At 41.0% G+C, this 22069-nt stretch overlaps 1 protein-coding gene across 1 annotated transcript; it reads left to right on the top strand.

Moving 5' to 3' along the window:
- The first annotated feature begins 15832 nt into the window (after positions 1 to 15832).
- On the top strand, positions 15833 to 20222 carry LOC140860582 (uncharacterized). The gene is made up of 10 exons (XM_073263586.1): positions 15833 to 16144; positions 16240 to 16380; positions 16522 to 16611; positions 16715 to 16753; positions 17410 to 17724; positions 17992 to 18106; positions 18287 to 18627; positions 18898 to 19248; positions 19709 to 19778; positions 20020 to 20222. The coding sequence occupies exons 1-10, from the start codon at positions 15833 to 15835 to the stop codon at positions 20220 to 20222; spliced, it is 1977 nt and encodes a 658-aa protein (XP_073119687.1).
- The last annotated feature ends 1847 nt before the right edge of the window (positions 20223 to 22069 follow it).

The following is a 22069-nucleotide window of genomic DNA, read 5'->3' as shown; positions in this document are numbered from 1 at the left end:
GTGCCTACAAGAACCAGTAGATTTTGGTTAGCATACAGTACGGTCCCTTCATCCATATATCCCGATCGAATCAACAACCATTGGTATATCGAGAGTCGCTCAAGATTCGATAACTATGCAATACATCTTGAAGATCAAATTAGTGACATCGCATGTGCTACTAAGAAACCATTTCTTAAATCACATCAAGTACTCTGGCCAGAGATTCGTCACACTAATATCTCCTCAGATCGCATAGGATATCCACACTCGCAAGTATGTGGTGAATCCTTGACAACAATGCATTGACTCCTATATGTGTTGTAACTGTACCCAATCCCGACACCTGATGACCCCCATAGAGTCGGTAAACGAGTCAAAGCACAGTACTAGCATATAGAGTCTCCATGATGTTTCAAGTAGTAAGGACTAATGGTGTACAACCAAAACCGCGGACTTTATCCACTCGATAAGTGATAACCACTTGGAAAGTCCGGATAGGGTAGTTCGATTATTCATCCTATGAATATCCATTTGCATGCTTCGAACATCTCCATGTTCCCTACCAATGAAACGTGGTACTCCGCATCGCAAATGCTAGTCTCAAACTCGAGCGATCCTTATCCTTATTATCGGACGGCTCAATTGACTAGGAACAGTTTAGAATATACAGTGACTATAAGATGTATTTCATGATAGACATCCCCATGTTCTACCACATCTTACATACACTATAGTATATTCAAGGTCTTTATCAAAACAACAATAGTATATCACAATATAACAATATGAAGAAAGATAAAGTCATTGCCATTAATAAAAGTGTAAATTATATTCAACAAAAGATCGTTTGTACAAAGAGTCATCAAAGCCCATAGCCACAAGTTGGCTCACTGGGCACCCACTCTTTCAATCTCCCACTTGCCCTATAGCCAACTAGTCATACTACGTAGACCCATTGCTTCGCGATGTTTGTCAAACAATGGTCCTGGCAAGGGCTTAGTAAGCGGATCAGCGATATTGTCTGCAGAGGCCACTCGTTCGACAGTGATGTCTCCTCTTTCCACAATCTCCCGGATGATGTGGTATTTCCTCAGTACGTGTTTGGATCTTTGATGAGACCTTGGTTCCTTTGCTTGAGCAACGGCACCCGTGTTGTCACAGTACACCGGGACTGGACCAACAAATTCAGGAATGACGCCCAACTCTTGGACGAACTTCCTCATCCAAACGGCCTCTTTAGCAGCAGCTGATGCTGCAATGTATTCAGCCTCAGTGGTGGAATCCGCTGTGGTGTCCTGCTTGGAACTCTTTCAAGAGACAGCACCGCCATTGAGCATGAACACAAATCCAGAGGTTGACTTCGAGTCATCCACGTCACTTTGGAAGCTAGAGTCGGTATAGCCTTCCAATTTCAGATCTCGTCCTCCATATACCATGAACATATTCTTAGTCCTTCGTAAGTACTTAAGAATGTCCTTCACGGCTTTCCAATGCATTTGACCGGGATTAGCTTGATATCTGCTCGTGACACTCAGAGCAAATGCTACATCCGGTCTGGTAGATATCATCCCATACATGATACTACCTATAGCTGACGCATATGGTACATGTCTCATATTCTCTATCTCTTCATCAGTCTTGGGACACATAGACTTGGATAGAGAAACTCCATGACACATGGGTAGATGTCCTCTCTTGGACCCATCCATTGAAAACCGTTTCAATATGGTGTCGATGTAGGTTGATTGAGTGAGTCCTATCATTCTCTTAGATCTATCTCTATAGATCTGTATCCCAAGAATGTAGGATGCCTCACCCAAATCCTTCATCGAGAATCTACCTGATAACCATATCTTTGTTGACTGTAACATCCCTACATCATTCCCAATGAGTAGGATGTCATCAACATAAAGTACTAAGAATGTCACAGCATCCTTAACTACTTTCTTGTACACGCACGGTTCCTCCGGGTTCTTGATGAAACCAAAATCTTTTATTGTTTCATCAAATTTCTGGTTCCAACTTCTTGATGCTTGTTTTAGACCATAAATTGATCTCTGAAGCTTGCATACCTTATGCTCGCTTCCCATGGATGTGAACCCCTCTGGCTGCTTCATATAGATTTCTTCCTTAATGTCTCCATTAAGAAAAGCAGTCTTCACATCCATTTGCCATATCTCATAGTCATACCATGCAGCTATGGCAATAAGGATTCTTATGGACTTGAACATTGCAACTGGTGAAAAGGTTTCATCATAGTCAACTCCTTGTCTTTGAGTGTAACCTTTCGCCACCAATCGCGCCTTGTAGGTCAATACCTTACCATCAGGCCCAAGCTTTCTCTTGTAGATCCATTTACACCCTATTGGAACAATTCCATCAGGAGGATCTACTAAAGACCAAACTTGGTTTGTATGCATTGAATCCAATTCAGACTGCATAGCTTCAAGCCATAAATTTGAATCCGCATCAGAAATTGCTTCCTTGAAGTTTCTTGGATCACATCCAATGTCGGGTTCATCTTGATCCCCTTCAAGAAGAAGACCATATCGAACAGGAGGTCTAGAAGTCCTCTCGGATCTTCTAGGTTCAGGCGTGTCCAGTAATGGTTCCTGAGGCGTAGGATCGTTATTTTGTATTTCGGGTTCTTCTCGAACTTCTTCGAGTTCCATCATCTCGCCTTTCTTATCCAATAAGAACTCCTTCTCCAAGAAGGTGGCATTCCTAGAAACAAACACCTTTGTTTCAGCAGGATAATAGAAATAATATCCGATTGAATTCTTCGGATACCCTACAAAATAACATAAGCTGGATCGACTATCCAGCTTATCTCCCACTGTCCGCTTCACGTAAGCAGGACATCCCCAAATCCTCAAGTACGAATACTTAGGAGCTTTGCCATTCCATAACTCGTATGGTGTTTTGTCCACTGCTTTAGTGTGGACGTTGTTCAACAACAATACCGCCGTTTCAAGCGCATAGCCCCAAAACGAAGGTGGAAGCTCAGTGAAGCTCATCATGGATCGAACCATGTCCAACAAAGTTCGATTACGACGCTCCGATACACCATTCAGCTGTGGTGTCATAGGAGGAGTCCACTGAGAGAGAATCCCATTCTCTTTTAGATAGTCCAAAAACTCGGTACTTAAGTATTCTCCACCTCGATCCGATCGAAGTGCTTTAATACTTTTATCTAGCTTGTTTTCTACTTCAGCCTTGAATTCTTTGAACTTTTCAAATGCTTCAGACTTATATTTCATTAAATATAAATACCCATACCTTGAATAATCGTCAGTAAAGGTAATGAAGTAGGTGTGGTCATATTGAGTCCCAACTCTAAATGGTCCACAAACATCTGTATGGATCAAATCCAACAGATTTTGACTACGCTCATGCTTCCCCTTAAAAGGAGATTTAGTCATTTTCCCTTTTAGATAGGATTCACAAGTAGGTAGAGAGTTAATATCAGACATATCAAACATGCCCTCTCCCACTAGCTTGTTCATCCTCCTTGAGGAAATATGACCTAGCCTAGCATGCCAAAGGTTCGCCGGGTTTTGACTATCGATTTTCCTTTTGTTTGTTGTCGCCGGTTTATCAATATAATTTATTGGAACATCTTTTAGTTTTAAGTTGTATAGATCATTTTCAAGTTGTCCATTTCCAATCAAACATTCATTCTTGTAAATATTGCAAATCCCATTCACAAAATTGCAAGAATAACCATCTCTATCTAGCATAGAAACAGAAATAATGTTTTTAATTAAATCCGGAACAAATAAAACATCTCTTAAAAATAACTTAAAACCGTTCTGCAAAATTAAACAAACATCTCCAATGGCTGTAGCTTCAACTCTGGAACCATTCCCGAGCCTCAGCTGGGTCTCACCCATTCTAAGCCTGCGACTTCTTGTCATCACCTGCAAATCATTGCAAATGTGAGATCCACATCCGGTATCCAATACCCAAGAAGTAGTATTAAGTGAAATGTTTATTTCAATATAGAACATACCCTTTGCAGTTCCCAACTGCTCTAGATATTCCTTGCAGTTGCGCTTCCAATGACCGGGCTTCTTGCAGTAATGGCAAACATCCTTGGATTTTCCATTGTTTGAAGCCTTTGTCTTGTGCTTCTTCTCGGGTTCGACTTTCTTGGGTGGGGCAGAACGTTTCTTACCCTTCGTACTTGGCCCCTTCTTAGCAGAAGATGAGGAGCCCACCAAGAAAGCTGGTTTATCCTTCTTTAGTGTGGATTCATATGTCACAAGCATATTGACCATCTCTTCAAGGGTGGCCTCTATCTTGTTCATATTAAAATTTACCACAAATCCGTCAAACGAAGAAGGAAGAGACAGAAGCAGTAAATCCACATTGAGTTCATGCTCCAACACCAAATCTAGGGTCGCTAACTTCTGTATGAGCCAAATCACTCGTACCCCATGATCACGGACCGAAGTCCCTTCACGCATGCAACACGTCATTAGCTCCTTCACAGTAGCGAACCTTTCAGCCCTCGATTGAGCCCCAAAAAGTTCCTTGAGTTGAGCGTGAATGTCAGCAGCATTCACGGTGTCCTCAAATCGCCTCTGGAGTTCATCAGACATCGAGGCTTGCATATAGCATTTGGTCTTGATGTCATGGTCCCACCATGCATCAAGTTTGGCCAATTCCTCCGGACTTACATCAGCTGGTGCTTCCTTCGGAGGTGCTTTCTCTAACACGTAGAGCATTTTCTCCGAAGTCAAGACAATCTTCAACTTCCGGAACCATTCCGTATAGTTGGCGCCAGTCAACTTGTTTTGTTCGAGGATCGAGAATAAAGGATTACGCGAATTCATCATATGAAATACTGAAAAGAAAAACAGACATATATCAATGATTGTTTAAATAATTTACTAAGACATAAAATAGGCGAATTTAATTTTATGAATCTCACTCCCACTATTTTAACGATTTCACCACCCTCTAGTGAAAACGGGAAACCTTTCCTTAGTGAGAACATGGAGTCCAATTGACAAACTTATGGTCCCGAATAATATCAGCCAACCATAATTCTCAAAAGGTAGAGCCCAATTGCTTCCAAAGCAACCCCCATGTATTTACCTCATGTCCAATAAGGGCCCAATAATATGACGCCGTTTAAAGTGACATGTCAAGATGACCCATCAATATTAAGTTGTGATGGACGATCGCCATGTGGATCCCCCAATAATATGAGCCGATCCCATGGGAGTTCCACCCAACTTACAACATTTGTCGATCCAATGTACAGCATTCCGACGGACGGGCCCCCCCAATAATATGAGCCGGACCGTATCCGCGGGTAGCATCACATACATTGATCGTTGATGGAAGGTAGGAACATTTAAACAAATTTAAATTTCCTTTATTTATCTTGATATCAATTTTAAATCATATTTAAAATGAGGGATTTTTAATTATAAAAATATTTGTCTCATCATATTCAATTTATTGCATGCTTGCCGGATTCACGCAATTATGTCTAAACATGCATACAATCATAATATCATATATTATTTAGGATGATCGATTCCATTTCTAATTGACCCGTGGTTGCCAATCACGAGTCTTAGTCCAATCCTAGGTAATATGTAGTATGCAATGCAATCCTATTACATGTGCTTCCAATTTACATTTCTTCAGTCTTTATTGTCTGCTGGGCCCACCATCTTCAAATCTTGATCTCCCATTAAATCTAATGTATTTACAATAAATAGCAATGACAAGTAGGGGATACATTTTTAGGGGTGGGAACGGGCCATAAACCAAGCCCACTTTTATTACATATGACATTCATATTGGGCCATAAACCAGACCCATTAATAAAACCAACAACAATAAAACAAAATGTAAATTCCTAACATACACCTACAAAATTGGTCATGGCAATCGATCATCCTTATCCAATAACTTTTAATTCAAAATTAATTTATTGGATAACATGCAGTGGCAATTCAAATTTAAACAAGATAAAATCATATTTTACATATAAAATCTCATTTCACATATAAAATCATATTTTATCTCTTTATCAAATAAAATCATATTTTATCTACAAAATCCAATTTTATAGATAAAATCATATTTTACTTAATATATCAAAAGATCAAATTTTATCATCAATTGTACCAAAATAATTGATTTCAAAATTCAATTTAAGGATAAAATATTAAAATTTTCCAAAAATTCAAATTTATCCAAAAATCAATTTTAAAATTTACGGACTCGAACAATTCGATCCGAAATCTCGTGAACCAATCAAAAACAATTTTTGACCGGACCAAAAATAAAATTTTAACACATTAAAATTAATTTTAAATAAAAAATTTAATTTTTCCCGCGGGCCGCCCGGGACACTCCCGGGCCGGCCCGCACCCGTGGGCGCGGGCCGGGGCAGCCCGGCTGCCCCTTTAGGGCAGCAACAGTTGCTGCCCTGGCGGCTCCTGGCGCCGCCCCTGGGCGGTGCCGAGCGTCGCCCATGGGCGGCGCCGTGCGCCGCCCTGGGTAGCGCCCTGCGCAGCGCCCAGCGCTGCGCTGGGCAGCGCCGAGCGCTGCCCTGGCGACGCCGTGCGCCGCCGTGCGCCCCCTTTGGGCGGCGCTGTGCGCCGCCCGGGGCAGCAACAATTGCTGCCCCACCGGGCAGCAATCCAATCGCTGCCCGGGTTTTGCCCCGAAAAAAAAAAATTTTTATTTAAAAATATTTATTTTGTTTCAAAAACCGAGACTCAAAAATTTTTGTACAATCGATTAATTTAATCGTTTGATCTGAGCAACCTGACTCTGATACCACTGTTGGAAAACTGGCGTGTTCCCAGATCAATCACGATTGATACCCGGTGCAGCGGAAGTTTAAAATTTTATCATGGAACAATTCCATGGTGTGGGTATCAACCATTCAACGATTAAATTATATTGTGTGTGTAAAATTCAAATAACAATTAATTAAATTTTACCTTCAATCTCGAAGCGAGATTATTGGACACCAACAGAATTAATCTGCTCTTGTTGTCTCTCCCAGGAACTGATGAACTCCTTCAATCACGTCCACGAATGGGGTTTAAATCCCTCTGATAGATTGCACTAGAAAATCTATCAGAAGTTTTTCTGCGAAGAGATTAAACGAATCTGATTCGTTATTCCTGACTGCAATTCAAAATCACAGACCGGAATTTCTCTGACAGAAAGGGAGGGGTTCGGCCGAAATATGTTTGAGAGAGAGAGGAGGGTTTCGAAAATCCTGTCTCAAAAATAATGACCTGTTGTGTGTAATTTCTGTACTGTAATAACTTATTTATAATGCAGGCCACTAACACCTTAGGGCCCATTAGTCATAAGTTGAGGCCCGACAAGCAAAGCCCGCATGTTCAGAAATTAATATAAAATTTATCGTGACTCCGATTGATAAACCGATTTTACCAATGTGCACAGAAACCATTTCTGCACATTTTAAAGTCAAGATAAATTTTCCTGAATCCGAATTCAGTGGTTTCCAAAAATGTACATCCCTATGTCATTTTAGGAAATCCTACTCCCTTACTCTTATTTAAGAAGTCCAACTTCTTTATTCATTAAATTTAACTCTTTAAATTTAACTATCTCAACGGGGATTAAAACTCCATTACACTGTGTGACCCTCAATGGTTCAGGGATACAGCTAGCCGTGGGCTCACAACTCCTTGTGACTCGGAACAACGATTTCCGACTTGCCCAACGAATCATGGTAAAGCGCCTAGCAACATCGCCCCATGATTCCCTAGGTATCACTGATAGTGCCTACAAGAACCAGTAGATTTTGGTTAGCGTACAGTACGGTCCCTTCATCCATATATCCCGATCGAATCAACAACCATTGGTATATCGAGAGTCGCTCAAGATTCGATAACTATGCAATACATCTTGAAGATCAAATTAGTGACATCGCATGTGCTACTAAGAAACCATTTCTTAAATCACATCAAGTACTCTGGCCAGAGATTCGTCACACTAATATCTCCTCAGATCGCATAGGATATCCACACTCGCAAGTATGTGGTGAATCCTTGACAACAATGCATCGACTCCTATATGTGTTGTAACTGTACCCAATCCCGACACCTGATGACCCCCATAGAGTCGGTAAACGAGTCAAAGCACAGTACTAGCATATAGAGTCTCCATGATGTTTCAAGTAGTAAGGACTAATGGTGTACAACCAAAATCGCGGACTTTATCCACTCGATAAGTGATAACCACTTGGAAAGTCCGGATAGGGTAGTTCGATTATTCATCCTATGAATATCCATTTGCATACTTCGAACATCTCCATGTTCCCTACCAATGAAACGTGGTACTCCGCATCGCAAATGCTAGTCTCAAACTCGAGCGATCCTTATCCTTATTATCGGACGGCTCAATTGACTAGGAACAGTTTAGAATATACAGTGACTATAAGATGTATTTCATGATAGACATCCCCATGTTCTACCACATCTTACATACACTATAGTATATTCAAGGTCTTTATCAAAACAACAATAGTATATCACAATATAACAATATGAAGAAAGATAAAGTCATTGCCATTAATAAAAGTGTAAATTATATTAAACAAAAGATCGTTTGTACAAAGAGTCATCAAAGCCCATAGCCACAAGTTGGCTCACTGGGCACCCACTCTTTCAGCTATAGCATACTCCCTATTTACTATAAGGAGCCAGAGCTATACTTACGTCCGTCGTCAGCCCTCTGATGACGACTTCCCCAGAACTTGGGCACCTCTCCGCAGCAACCCCGGAGCGCCTTGCCAACCTTCGGATCAAGCCTAGGAAGGCTGGATTAACCCCAAAACTTCTAAAATACACTAAGAGACGAGAGAAGAAAGTGTGAAAAATCTGAATTTCTGAAGGCCTATTTATAGGAGAAGTTCGGACGGTCCGATCTGGGAATTTGGACGGTCCAATCCTTGCATGCATCACACGTCACTGCATGCACACTTCGGACGGTCCGATCCTGAATTTTGACGCTCCAAACTTTCTGCGTGTTTGATCAACCATGAAACCTCACACCTTCATGGCCTAACTGAGTTCGGATATTCTGATCTGGATTCGTACGGTCCGATCCCTCCGTAGCCTTCGATCCTTGGTTCATGCCTTCGAAGTGGTTCGGATCCTCCGATCCTGGTTCGGACGGTCCGAACCCACCTTGGTAAAATTTTCATAAATTGTCCAATTCATTCAAAATTAAGCCCCTAATCCATGTTTAACCATTTTTACTTAAATTAATCTTGTAAAATGGAGCCGGGCTACTACATTCTCCCCATACTTAAGATATTTCGTCATTGAACAATTTTAAGTACTGAATGCAGTAAAATACAGAATAAACATCTTTTATTCAAACTAAACATTTTACAAGATACAACAATTTCAAAATAACTCTGGGTAATCTATACGCATACGACTCTCAAGTTCCCAAGTGGCTTCCTCAGTGCCTCGGTGCTGCCACTGAACTAGAACAAGAGGAATGATCTTGTTGCATAACTCCTTATCCTTATGACCTATGATATGCAAAGGTCTCTCCACGTACGTTAAATCTGTACCCAACTGTACTTTAGACGGCCGTATGATATGAGACTCATCTGCCACATACCGTTGCAACAGTGAAACATGGAACACGTCGTAGATACTTGACAAATACGATGGTAAAGCCAACCTGTAAGCCAGATCTCCAACACTTTCCAGTATTTCAAATGGACCAATGAACCTAGGAAAAAGCTTACCCTTGAGACCGAATCTCAAAATCCTGCGAAATGGTGAGACTTTCAAAAAACACTTTCTCACCCACTTCGAACTGCAAAGGTCTGCGCTTAGCATTCGCATAACTTGCGTGTCGATCCTGCGCAGTCTTAATTCTTTTCTTGATCTGTCCAACAATATCAACAGCCTGCTGGACTAACTCTGGTCCCTCAACCTGTCGCTCCCCCACTTCCTCCCAAAATAGTGGAGTACGAAATCTTCGTCCGTACAATGCCTCAAACGGAGCCATTACAATACTGCGATGGTAACTGTTGTTGTACGTGAACTCAATCAGTGGCAATTGATCTTGCCAAGCTGGACCAAAATCCATAGAACATGCTCGCAACATGTCTTAAAGAGTATGAACCGTGCGCTTTGACTGTCCGTCAGTCTCTGGGTGATATGTTGTACTCAATTGAGAGTAGTACCCATAGCGCTCTGAAGACTCCCCAGAACCTGGAAGTAAACCTGGAGTCTTGATCGCTGACTATGCTCATTGGAACTACGTGCAATCGGACAATCTACTGGATGTACAATCATGTCATCCTATCAAAACTGTAATCCCGGTTATAAGGAATGAAATGTGCAAACTTGGTGAAGAAATCCTCTAGGACGTCGGTGTTCTGCCTTAAACTGCTGACACACAAAACATCTCGAAACATACTGATACACACTCCTCTTCATTCCCTTCCATCAGAACCTAGTACGCAAATCCTTGTACATCTTGTTGCTTCCAGGATGAATACTCAACTTAGAGCGATGAGCCTAGGATAAATTTATCCTCCCTCAGAGTATCATCCTCCAGAACAACAATACGGCCAGATAAACAGAGAAAACCATCTGAGTGATAGTGGAATCCAGACGTACTATCATCCCTGGCTAAACGAGCCAAACGCTGGGTCTTTGGATCAGACATCTAAGCATCTCGAATCAGAGAATACAAAGCTGGCTCAAAAAATATCGCAAACATCTGGATACTCTGCATACCTTTCTTATGCTTGAAGGTATACCCTGAAGAACAACAATCTTCAACTGTACTTACCACAGAACAAGCCTGAAGTGCTGACACTCGCACCTTGCGACTCAAGGCATCAGTAGTGAGATTAGCAGCCCCTGGATGGTACTTAATTTCACAGTCATAATCCTTAAGCAAATCCATCCAACATCTCTGTCTCATGTTCAACTCCGCCTGAGTAAAAAGATAATTGAGACTCCTGTAGTATGTGAAGATCTCAAATCTCTCCCATAGAGATAATGACGTCAGAGCTGCTAATTCAAGATCATGCACTGGGTAGTTATTTTCGTGAACTTTCAAATGTCTAGAGGCTTATGCAATCACATGTACATTCTGAGTCAGGACACATCCCAATACCTAAAGAGAAGCATCTGTGTACACCACATACCCTCCAGATCCAGACTGTAAAGCCAACACAGGTGCAGAAGTCAACCGTCTACGAAGCTCACAGAAATTCGCTTCACATTCTGGAGACCATTCAAAATTTACGCCCTTCCGAGTAATTTGTGTCAAGGGTCGAGCTAGCTGCGAGAAATTTGCGATAAAGCAACGTAATATCTTGCTAGACCCAAAAAACTACGGATCTCAGCTACCGTCGTCGGACGCGGCCAGTTCATTACAGCCTCAATATTGCTCGGATCCACATATTCTCCATCCCTGGATATAATGTGACCAAGAAATACCATCCGATCCATCCAGAACTTACACTTACTCATCTTAGCGTACAACTGTCTATCCCTCAGATTCTTCAATACAAGCCTTAGATGATACGCGTGTTCATTCACATCATGTGGATACACCAAGATATCTTCAATGAACACGACGACAAACTTATCCAAATGGCATTACTAGGAACTCATAATGCCCATACCTGGTCGTGAATGTTGTCTTGGCTATATCCTGATCTCGGACTCGTATCTGATGATATCCAGATCTGAAATCAATCTTCGAGTATATCGAAGTACCCTGCAACTGATCAAACAGAACATCTATACGAGGCAAAGGATATTTATTCTTGATGTTACCCTGTTCAACTAGCGATAACCAATAGATAGGCGCATAGACCCATCTTTCTTCTTCACGAATAGAATAGGCGCTCCCCAAGGAGAAACACTGGGACGAATATAACCCTTGTCCAACAAATCCTGAAGCTGCTGCTTCAACTAACGCATCTCTGACGGAGCTAGAAGATACGATGCTCGAGAAATAGACGAAGTTCCTGGCATCAAATCTATGCCGAACTCAACTTCGCGCAATAGAGGAAATCCTGGAATCTCATCTGGAAACACATCTGGGAATTCATTCACAACTGGTGTAACGCCCCGATTTTATCTTAATTGAGTTCATTTGAAATAATCAGTGATTTCAAAATTCGAAAGATGATTTTTTATTGATCAGGGACTATTTTGCAATTTTTGGAAATTTCAAGGACTAAAACGCAAAAAGTGGATTTGTTATTTAATCTTGGACTTTGACTAGGTCTTCATATCTTAAACCTTTCCCCTCCAAGTCGATTCCTCCATGGAAGACGCCCCATCTTTTCCTCAAGCTTTGTGATTTCGATTTTAGCTCGATTCGTCCGTTGTAATTTGATTCTGAAGTGATATTTGCAGTCAAGACATTGAGAGCTTCGTTCTATTGTAAGTTTCTCTCCGATCAGATATGTTTTATTTTTTGGATGTAGTTGGAATTTGATTCTTTTTGGGTATGATGTTCTTGAGATTATTCTTATCGTTTATTCTCAAACGGAATTGAAATAGAGCGTCATTCGGAATTGTTATGATTTGTAGAAGCATATTTCGAAATTGTGGGTTTTGAGATGTGTTGGATTTGAGTTTGAATGTTTGAATGATGATTGATATGAGTTGTTTGGATTGATATTATGTTGTCCGCGTTTCCGGTTTATCAGAATATAGATGTTATGCGTCAGTTTGAGTTTCGGGATATCGTTTCTATTGATTTGATTATACCAAGATTGATGAGGTTTTGATATCGATATTGATCTTGTGACTTCTTCTATTAGATTGATTTGAAGTCTTTGGAGTTGCGAGATTTCAGCTTCGATCAGTTTGGAAGATTTGAGCCGGTATAGTATCGATTTCTTATTTATCGATCCTAGAACTTGAATAGATATTGAATGGAGTATTGTTGTTTTACAGATTGAAGATTGTTAAATGACAAGAATGTATAAGACTGATGGATATACATGTTAGGACACTCCCAACAAGCCCTTGTATGCTCAAGATCAAGCAAAGGCAGCAGAAGAAACAAAAACTTTTAGAAACGTTTTCTGGTTTTCATAGTTGAAGCTTACTTGAATATGTGTATGGTTTGTGCAACTCATAAACTTAAAAGAGGAGAGATTAAGCTTATACCAACAAGTGACAATCACTTGTGATGGACACCAACTTAGTCTCAAAAGAATTAGCTCTTGAAGTGTCTCCTAATCCTCAAGCAAAACAGCAACACAATCTGAAATTTTCTGCACTAGAATTTCTAGCAGCTATGTTGAGTTGTTTGGCTTCGTTCTTGTCTTGATTCACCTTGGATATACTTCAAATCAAGTCCACTACTAGATAAAGAGGTTCTTCTATGGTTTTGCACTAGAAAAACCAAAGAAATTTTCGAAGAGAATGGAGTAAGAAGCACTAGAACTCAAAACAGTTTTCTGCACTTGTTCTTCTTTCAAGAGATGCTCTCTATGGAGTGTTTTGATTGTGTTGATTATATTGAACAATCAGAAGTGTCATACACCTCAATTAACGTGGGAAACACTCTTTGAATGTCATTGAAAGAGTTGTCCATCAATAATAGAGAATGCATGTGAGTTTGTTTCCCAAACATTAATGCAAAACATGTGGCAAGTTGGAAGACCACAAAAATCTGCATACTACAACATTTTGGGGCTACTCTCTTGTTGGACTTTGCATTTCATATGGATCACAATCTAATGGACTTGTCATACAAGGTCCAATGCATAATGAGATTGAAAAATTTCAAGTCCATTAACTCTCACTTGGGCTTGAACAATTTAAGTTCAATGATTTTAAAGTTTCTAAAATAAATGGAACACTTCGATTTATTTTATAAGTTTCTCTCGAATTTTCAACGATTGAAAATAATGAATGTTTAATCCAATTAAACGTTGGTCGTTAAATTCAACCATTAAATTTAACTATCTCAACGGGATTCTCAAATCTAGTAATTGTGTGACCCTCAATGGTTCAGGGATACAACTAGCCATGGGTTCACAAACTTTGTGATTCGGAATAACATTTATTCATTATGCGGACTTACCCTTCTTGCCCCATTCAATAGTCAACTATTGATTATTGAACGACATAACAATTTTTATTAGACCCATCGAATCATGGTATGAGCGCCTAGCAACATCGCCCCATGATTCCCTTGGTATCACTGATAGTGTTTGCAAGAACCAGTTGATTATGGTTAGCCTACAGTACGGTCTCTTCATCTCATATATCCCGATCGAATCAGCAACCATTGGTATATCGAGAGTTGCTTATGATTCAATAACTATATTATATCATCTTGGATAATTCATAGTGGTATTGTATATGCAACTAGAGAAACCATTTCCCTAAAGAATATATCATGCTCTGGCCAGAGACTGAATACACTATAATTTCGTCAAATCATATAGGATCCACATTTGTGTGGTGAATCTCTGACGACAACCAGTTACTCTCATGTATGTCATAGCTACACCCATTTAATTTCCAATGATGAATATTCAACAGGATTAAATATTTTTTTGATAATCGATGATCGAACGAATGACATCAAGGGTGTAGTTGACCAAAACCAAGACTTGTCTCTTATTGAATTTTTCGTTGTGATTTAATTGTGCTTGGTAATTGATAAAATTGCATTCATAATTGTTTTTAAATTTTAGTGGATAAATTTCAAACCAAAAAACCCTTTTTTACTATTTTTGTATTTTTAAAGAACACGGAATTTTACCTTTCCTCGTGGGAACGATCCCTACTCACACTACTGAATGCTTTTATTTATCTGAGTGAGTCGGGTAATTTTGGCGTACACGATAAGCGCTACCAAATTTTGGCGCCGTTGCCGGGGATCGGTGTTAAATTTTTTTGTGTTCTTTTTAATTTTTTTTTTGTTTATCTCACTCTCTGTCTTTTCTTTATCTCTAGTACCTCTCCCATCATTCATGCTTTCAGGCGATTCTTTGTCTGAAGAAGAAGTCCCCTACGACCCGGAAATTGAAAGGACTTTGTACAGGCGTAGGCGAGAAGCTCGTAGAAGACAAGAAGAAGAAGAGATGGCTGCTAATGCGAACCTGAGCTTCAAACAATTGGGCACTCCAGATTTGAATCAGCAACCCTTATGCATTACTTTTCCCCCCTTAGAAAATAATGCTACATTCGAATTGAAATCTGGATTAATTCACTTGTTGCCTTCTTTTCATGGTCTTGCAGGTGAAGATCCTCATAAGCATCTGATGGAGTTCCATGTAGTGTGCACTAGCATGAAGCCACATGGAGTAACAAAGGAGCAGATCCAACTTCGAGCCTTTCCTTTCTCTTTGAAGAGTGCTGCTAAGGATTGGCTATACTACTTGCCCTCTGGATCGATCATAGCCTGGACTGACATGAAAATAATTTTTCTCGAAAAATATTTTCCAGCGTCGAGAGCTGCAAACATCAGGAAAGAGATCTATGGAATCAAGTAGAAGACGGGGGACTCACTTCACGAGTATTGGGAGCGGTTCAAAAAGCTATGCGCTAGTTGCCCGCAACATCAGATAAGTGAAAACCTCTTAATTCAATATTGCTATGAAGGTTTGCTACCTCATGACAGGAGTATGCTGGATGCGGCTAGTGGAGGAGTTTTTGTGGACAAAACTCCGGTGCAAGCAAGGAACTTTATAGAAAATATGGCTGCCAATTCTCAGCAATTTGACACCAACAGAATTGATCATGCACCCAGGAGAAACAACGAGGTAAATGTCTCTTCCCTTGAGCAGCAATTAATTGAATTAACGACTCTTGTGCGTCAGATGGCTGTAGGGAATGGACAGACTGCGAAGGCATGTGGCATCTGCGCTGCAATAGGACACGCCACTGATATGTGTCCTACACTTCAAGAGGACTCAGTTGAACAGGTAAACATTACTGGAGGATTTTCTGGACCACCACAACGGAAGTATGATCCGTATTCCAACACGTACAATCCTGGTTGGAAGGATCATCCCAATCTTAGATACGGGAATCAACAAGCAAATCAACCTGGACCTCAGGCTCCACCGCAAAATCAAGCTTTTAGGCCACCTTTCAACCACAACAGCAGCGTCCTAAAATTCCTACACCAGGTGAGTTTCTTGAAAAGATAGTTAAGGATAACACTTTGGCCTTCCAACAGGACACCCGGGCAAGTATCCAAAACTTAACTACTTAAATGGGACAGCTTGCTACAACAATCAACAAGCTGGAAGCACAAAATTCCAGCAGTCTACCATCTCAAACTGTGGTGAACCCAAGAGAGAACGCAAGTGCAATAACTCTAAGAACTGGGAAGGAATTGAAGGTGAAGGAGAAAGAAGTTGAGGTTGAGCCCAAAGAGAAGCTAAAAGAAGAAGAAGAGCAAAAGGTAAGTGAAGAAAAAGCATCCAAGGATGAAGCGCCAAGAGGTAAGTTCCCTCCTTTATCTGAATATAAGTCTGTTGCCCCTTTTCCCTTAGCACTTAAGGACTCTAGGAAAGGCGAGGGGATTAAGGAGCTCTATGAAACGTTTCGTAGATGTGAGGTTAATATTCCATTGATAGATGCTATTAAACAGGTACCTCGATACGCAAAGTTTTTGAAGGAGTTGTGCACAGCAAAGAGGAAACAGACATTGAAGGGTTGTCAGAAAGTGGAATTAGGTGAGAATGTATATGCAGTTATCCAAAGAAAATTACCCGCCAAATGCAAGGATCCAGGTATGTTCTCCATCCCATGTACTATAGGAAATATTAGACTTGAAAAAGCCATGTTAGATCTAGGAGCATCAATTAATGTTATGCCATACTCTATTTATGCATCCTTGAAACTTGGCCCATTGAATAAGACTGAAATTGTAATACAATTAGCTGATAGGTCTAATGCATATCCTAGGGGAGTAGTCGAAGATGTGTTAGTGCAAGTGAATGAGTTTGTTTTTTCTGCCGATTTTTATGTGCTAGACGTGGAAAACGGTGATCATAATAGTCCTATTTTTTTAGGCAGGCCATTTTTGAAAACTTTCATGACAAACATTGATGTTCACAGTGGCACACTCACAATGGAATTTGATGGAGAGGTTGTGAAATTTAATATTTATGATGCCATGAAATTTCCTGATCGTGATGATTGTGTGTTTTCTGTTGACATTGTGGATTTCTTGGCACAAGATTTTTGTGATCATGCAGGAAAAGATGATTTATAGGTGGCAATTACAGCACCCATTATGTAGACGGAAGATGGGATTCGATGCAGTTAAGAAGTGGAAGAGATTGAGAAAATTCTGAATAGTTCGCCTGAGCTACCTCAGTCAGGTAATGTCTCTTACATATCTTTACCAATCTCTAATACTAAGCGTCTTCCATCTATTTTGCAGGCGCCAGTGATCAAGCTAAAGACTCTTCCAAACCACCTTAAGTATGTTTTCCTTGGAGAAGGAGAAACACTACCTGTCATCATCTCCAACAGCTTGGAAGCCGAGCAAGAAGAACAACTGGTCAAGGTTCTGAAGGAGAATAAAACTGCTATTGGGTGGACCATAGCAGATATCAAGGGAATTAGCCCGTCTACATGCATGCACCAAATTTTGATGGAGGATGGGGCGAATCCCTCACGTCAACCGCAGAGGAAATTGAATCCACCAATGATGGAGGTGGTCAAAGCAGAAATTCTGAAGTTACTTGAAGTTGGGGTCATCTACCCAATTTCTGACAGTCAGTGGGTCAGTCCGGTTCAAGTGGTACCCAAGAAAACCGGAATTACTGTGGTGAAAAATAAGGAGGACGAGTTGGTTCCCACCCGTATTCAAAATGGGTGGAGAGTTTGTATTGATTATAGGAAGCTGAATGCAGGTACCCGAAAGGACCACTTCCCTCTTCCCTTTATTGATCAAATGATTGAAAGGTTAGCATGTCATCCTTACTATTGTTTTCTTGATGGTTATTCTGGTTATTTTTAGATTGCAATTGCACCGGAAGATCAGGAGAAGAAGACATTCACATGCCCATTTGGAACTTTTGCATACCGACGCATGCCCTTTGTTCTATGTGATGCACCGGCTACTTTCCAACGGTGTATGGTTAGTATATTTTTTGATTTTGTAGAGCACATATTAGAAGTCTTCATGGATGATTTTATTGACTTTGGTGACTCTTTCGAAGACTGTCTGTCTAATCTTGCTCTAGTTCTTAAGAGGTGTGTCGAAACCAACCTAGTTCTTAATTCTGAAAAATGTCATTTTATGATTGGGCAAGGTATAGTGATGGGTTATGTCGTCTCATCTAAGGGGATGGAGATAGATAAAGCTAAAATTGATATTATTCAGTCTCTACCTTACCCCGTAAGTGTACGGGAGGTGCGCTCTTTTCTTGACCATGCAGGTTTTTACAGGAGATATATTCAGGATTTTGCCAAGATTGCATCCCCTATGTGCAAACTGCTGCAGAAGGATGTGTCGTTTGAATTAAATGAGCCATGCAAAACTGCTTTTGATAAACTCAATGACTCATTGACTTCAGCGCCAATCATCCAACCACCGGACTGGACCAAGCCATTTGAAATCATGTGTGACGCCAGTGACTATGCCGTAGGAGCGGTATTGGGAGAAAAAGTTGGGAAGGCATCGCACGCTATCTACTATGCTTCGCGCATTCTGAACGATGCCCAATGAAACTACTCCACTACTGAAAAGGAGCTTTTAACAGTATTTTTTGCTTTAGAGAAATTTCGTTCATATTTACTTGGTGCTAAAGTTATTGTTTATTCTGATCATGCAGCTCTTTGGTTTCTGATGGCGAAGAAGGAGGCAAAACCAAGACTGATAAGATGGATACTACTGCTGGGCGAATTTGATGTGGAGATTAAGGACAAGAGAGGGACCAAAAATCGAGTGGCTGACCACTTGAGTCGACTAGTTCATGTTGAAGAAGAGCTGAAGTTACGAGAAGAATTTCCTGATGAGCAGTTATTTTCAGTCAGCACGGAATTACCATGGTACGCAAATATTGAGAATTATTTAGTTACTAATGGATTCCCTTCTGAATTCTCTAAGGCACAAAAAGATAAGGTCCGAAGTGATGCTAAATATTATGTGTGGGATGATCCATACTTGTGGAAGAACTGCGCTGATTACATCATACTTGTGGATTTTTCTGGCCATCCATATTTCGAGATGCTTACATGTTTTGTAAGTCATGCGCTCAATGCCAAAAGACAGGTAATATATCCCAGCGTAAGGAGATGCCTCAGCAACCCATTTTAATATGTGAAATCTTTGATGTATGGGGCATCGACTTCATGGGGCCTTTTCCTAGTTCATATGGATTTATTTATATATTACTTGCTGTGGATTATGTCTCGAAATGGGTGGAAGCCAAGGCCACCCGTACTGACGATTCTAAAGTGGTTGCAGAATTCATTCAGCATAATATTTTCTCTAGGTTTGGAATTCCAAGAGCCCTTATTAGTGATAGAGGAACGCACTTCTGCAACCGAACTGTGGCTAGTTTATTGAAGAAATATCATGTGACGCACAAACTCTCCAATGCGTATCACCCGCAATCGAATGGGCAAGCCGAGGTCTCAAATCAAGAAATCAAATCCATTTGGGAGAAGACAGTGAATCCTACTAGGAAAGACTGGAGTTTGCGCTTGGATGATGCACTGTGGGCATATAGAACCGCGTTCAAGACACCGATTGGGATGTCCCCATATCGATTGATTTTTGGGAAACCATGCCATCTGCCTGTCGAATTGGAGCATCGAGCCTACTGGGCTATTAAAAATTTCAATATACAGACGGATGAGAGTGGAGCGCATTGAAAGATGCACTTGCAAGAACTAGAAAAGATACGCAATGATGCATATGCGATCTCAAATATTTACAAGGAAAAGACAAAGGCGTTCCACGACAAGATGATCTCTTGAAGGGTGTTTGAAGTTGGTCAAAAAGTTTTGCTCTATCACTCACGACTTCGATTATTCCCAGATAAGTTGCGTTCTAGATGGATTGGCCCGTTTGTTATCACTGATGTCTTTCCTCATGGTGCATTGGAAATAAAAAGATTGGAAACTGCAAAAACATTCAAGGTGAATGGCCAACGATTGAAGCATTATTTTGAAGGGGTCCAAGCGAATGCGGAAGAGGATGCGTATGATCTCACATTCGATGATCCGCCACAGATTGATTAAATTAACAGCATCCAGTCGGGCTGAAGACTATAAAACAAGCACTGTTTGGGAGGCAACCTAAATCTTTATATTATTTTTTCTTCTTTGCACCTCTGTTTCTTTCGTTTCTTTTGTCATTTTTTTTAGTTTTTACTGTACTAATTTTGCGTGACTTGAGAATTGATTTGGTTTTACTTTTCCACAGGTTTTGTCACACAAAATTGGGCAGATTCGAAGCCCAGGCGCGCGCGCCCCATTCCACTAGGCGCCCGCGTAGCTTCAAAGTCAGGAAACGTACTTTTTGCGAAGGCCAGGAGTGGGCGCCCGACCAAATCGCGTGCCCGCGCGATTTCTAATTTCTGGAAAATTTAAAAAGACGTCAAGCAGGCGCGCGCGCGCCACTACACTGCGCGCCCGTGCGATTCCTGGGCACCAATTCATGGAAACTCGATGTGCAAGCGCGCACGCCCCACTACACTGAGCGCCCGCGCGATCCAACCTCTCGGAATAAAAAAATTTATGCGATGCGCAAGCGCGCGTGTCCCACTACACTGAGCGCCCACGCGACGAGTTTTTAAAGAATCTGAGGATCGATACAATCTTCACTTTCTCATCTATCCTACATTATAAAGCCCTAAATCCCTAAAACCCTCCCACTCTAACTCAATATTCCTCTCCAAATCTTCTCCTTCTTTGAGAAATTGTCTACTACATCCCACATCCCTATCACCAAATTCTTTCCCCAATTTCTCTCAACCCATCGAAGACGCATGAATTTGGGTCGAGTTGCTCATCTCGTTCGTGGGAATTGTTTGGAGCTTTTCAAAGTCGGACATCGAGTTCTATCTTATATTGGGTAAGTATTGGCTTTCATCTTCGGGTTTGAAGCTCTTCTTCAAGCCGAAATTAATATTGTGAAGTTGTGAAGTGTGGATTTTGTTGAAGTTTTGGGGGAATATTATTTGTGAATTGTTTGGTTGGTGATTGTGGTGAAGTTATATTGGTGTGTATTGTTGAAGTTTAGAGGGAAGAAAAGAGTGGTATATTGGCATATTTGAATACGTTTACAGGAGTGCACCCCAAGTATTTGATAGATGGCGCCCAAGAAGAAAACTAAGTTTGGTACTTTTTTTTTCTTCTGCTCCCGCTCCTACCAAAGCTAATAGGCGTTTCTGGAATGCCAAGGCTGCTGCATATTATCAAGAATGGCTTGGGAAGAACATCCTAGCCGAGCGCGGATTCGACGCATCTGTTGGTTTTGAGCCAAGTGTTTTTACGACGAGTATTGGTCGGGAAATTGTTGCCCGACAATGGCAGGAGTTTGCGAAGCAACCTCAGGACGCAGTTGTTCCTTTGGTTAGAGAGTTCTACGCCAACCTAAAAGTGAAACATGTTCAGTTGAAGGGACTCGTGCGTTGGAAGATGGTCCCATTTGACTCTCACTCCATCAATTCTCTTTTTAAGATTCCCCCGGTGTATCACGATGAATATCTGGAATTCAAAAATAGTGACATTGATTACGAAGCTGTTATTCGTCGCATCTGTCGACCGGGGGCGGAGTGGCGCTATGGGCGTGATGGTATGCCATAAAAGTTGAAGAATACTGAATTGCAATATGAGGTCAATCTGTGGTATAACTTTATTTGCGCTCGCCTGAAGCCGACCGACCATGAGCACGAGGTTACACGGGATCGAGCTCTATAGCTATTGCATTGTGGAGGGGAAGTCCTTTGATTTGGAACTAGTTTGTCAGGAGACTATTATGCACGTGATGCAAGGAAAGACGAGTGGTGGTCTTGCCTTGCATGTTATTATTTCTGACCTTTGTGAGGAGGTCAGGGTGGATTGGAGCCCCACAGAGGAGATTT

This window comes from Henckelia pumila, chromosome 1 (genome assembly GCF_033568475.1).
Source record: "Henckelia pumila isolate YLH828 chromosome 1, ASM3356847v2, whole genome shotgun sequence".
Classification (NCBI taxonomy): Eukaryota; Viridiplantae; Streptophyta; class Magnoliopsida; order Lamiales; family Gesneriaceae; genus Henckelia; species Henckelia pumila.
The sequence above is the reverse complement of the archived record's forward strand: the minus strand, read 5'-3'. Positions and strand labels throughout refer to the sequence as shown.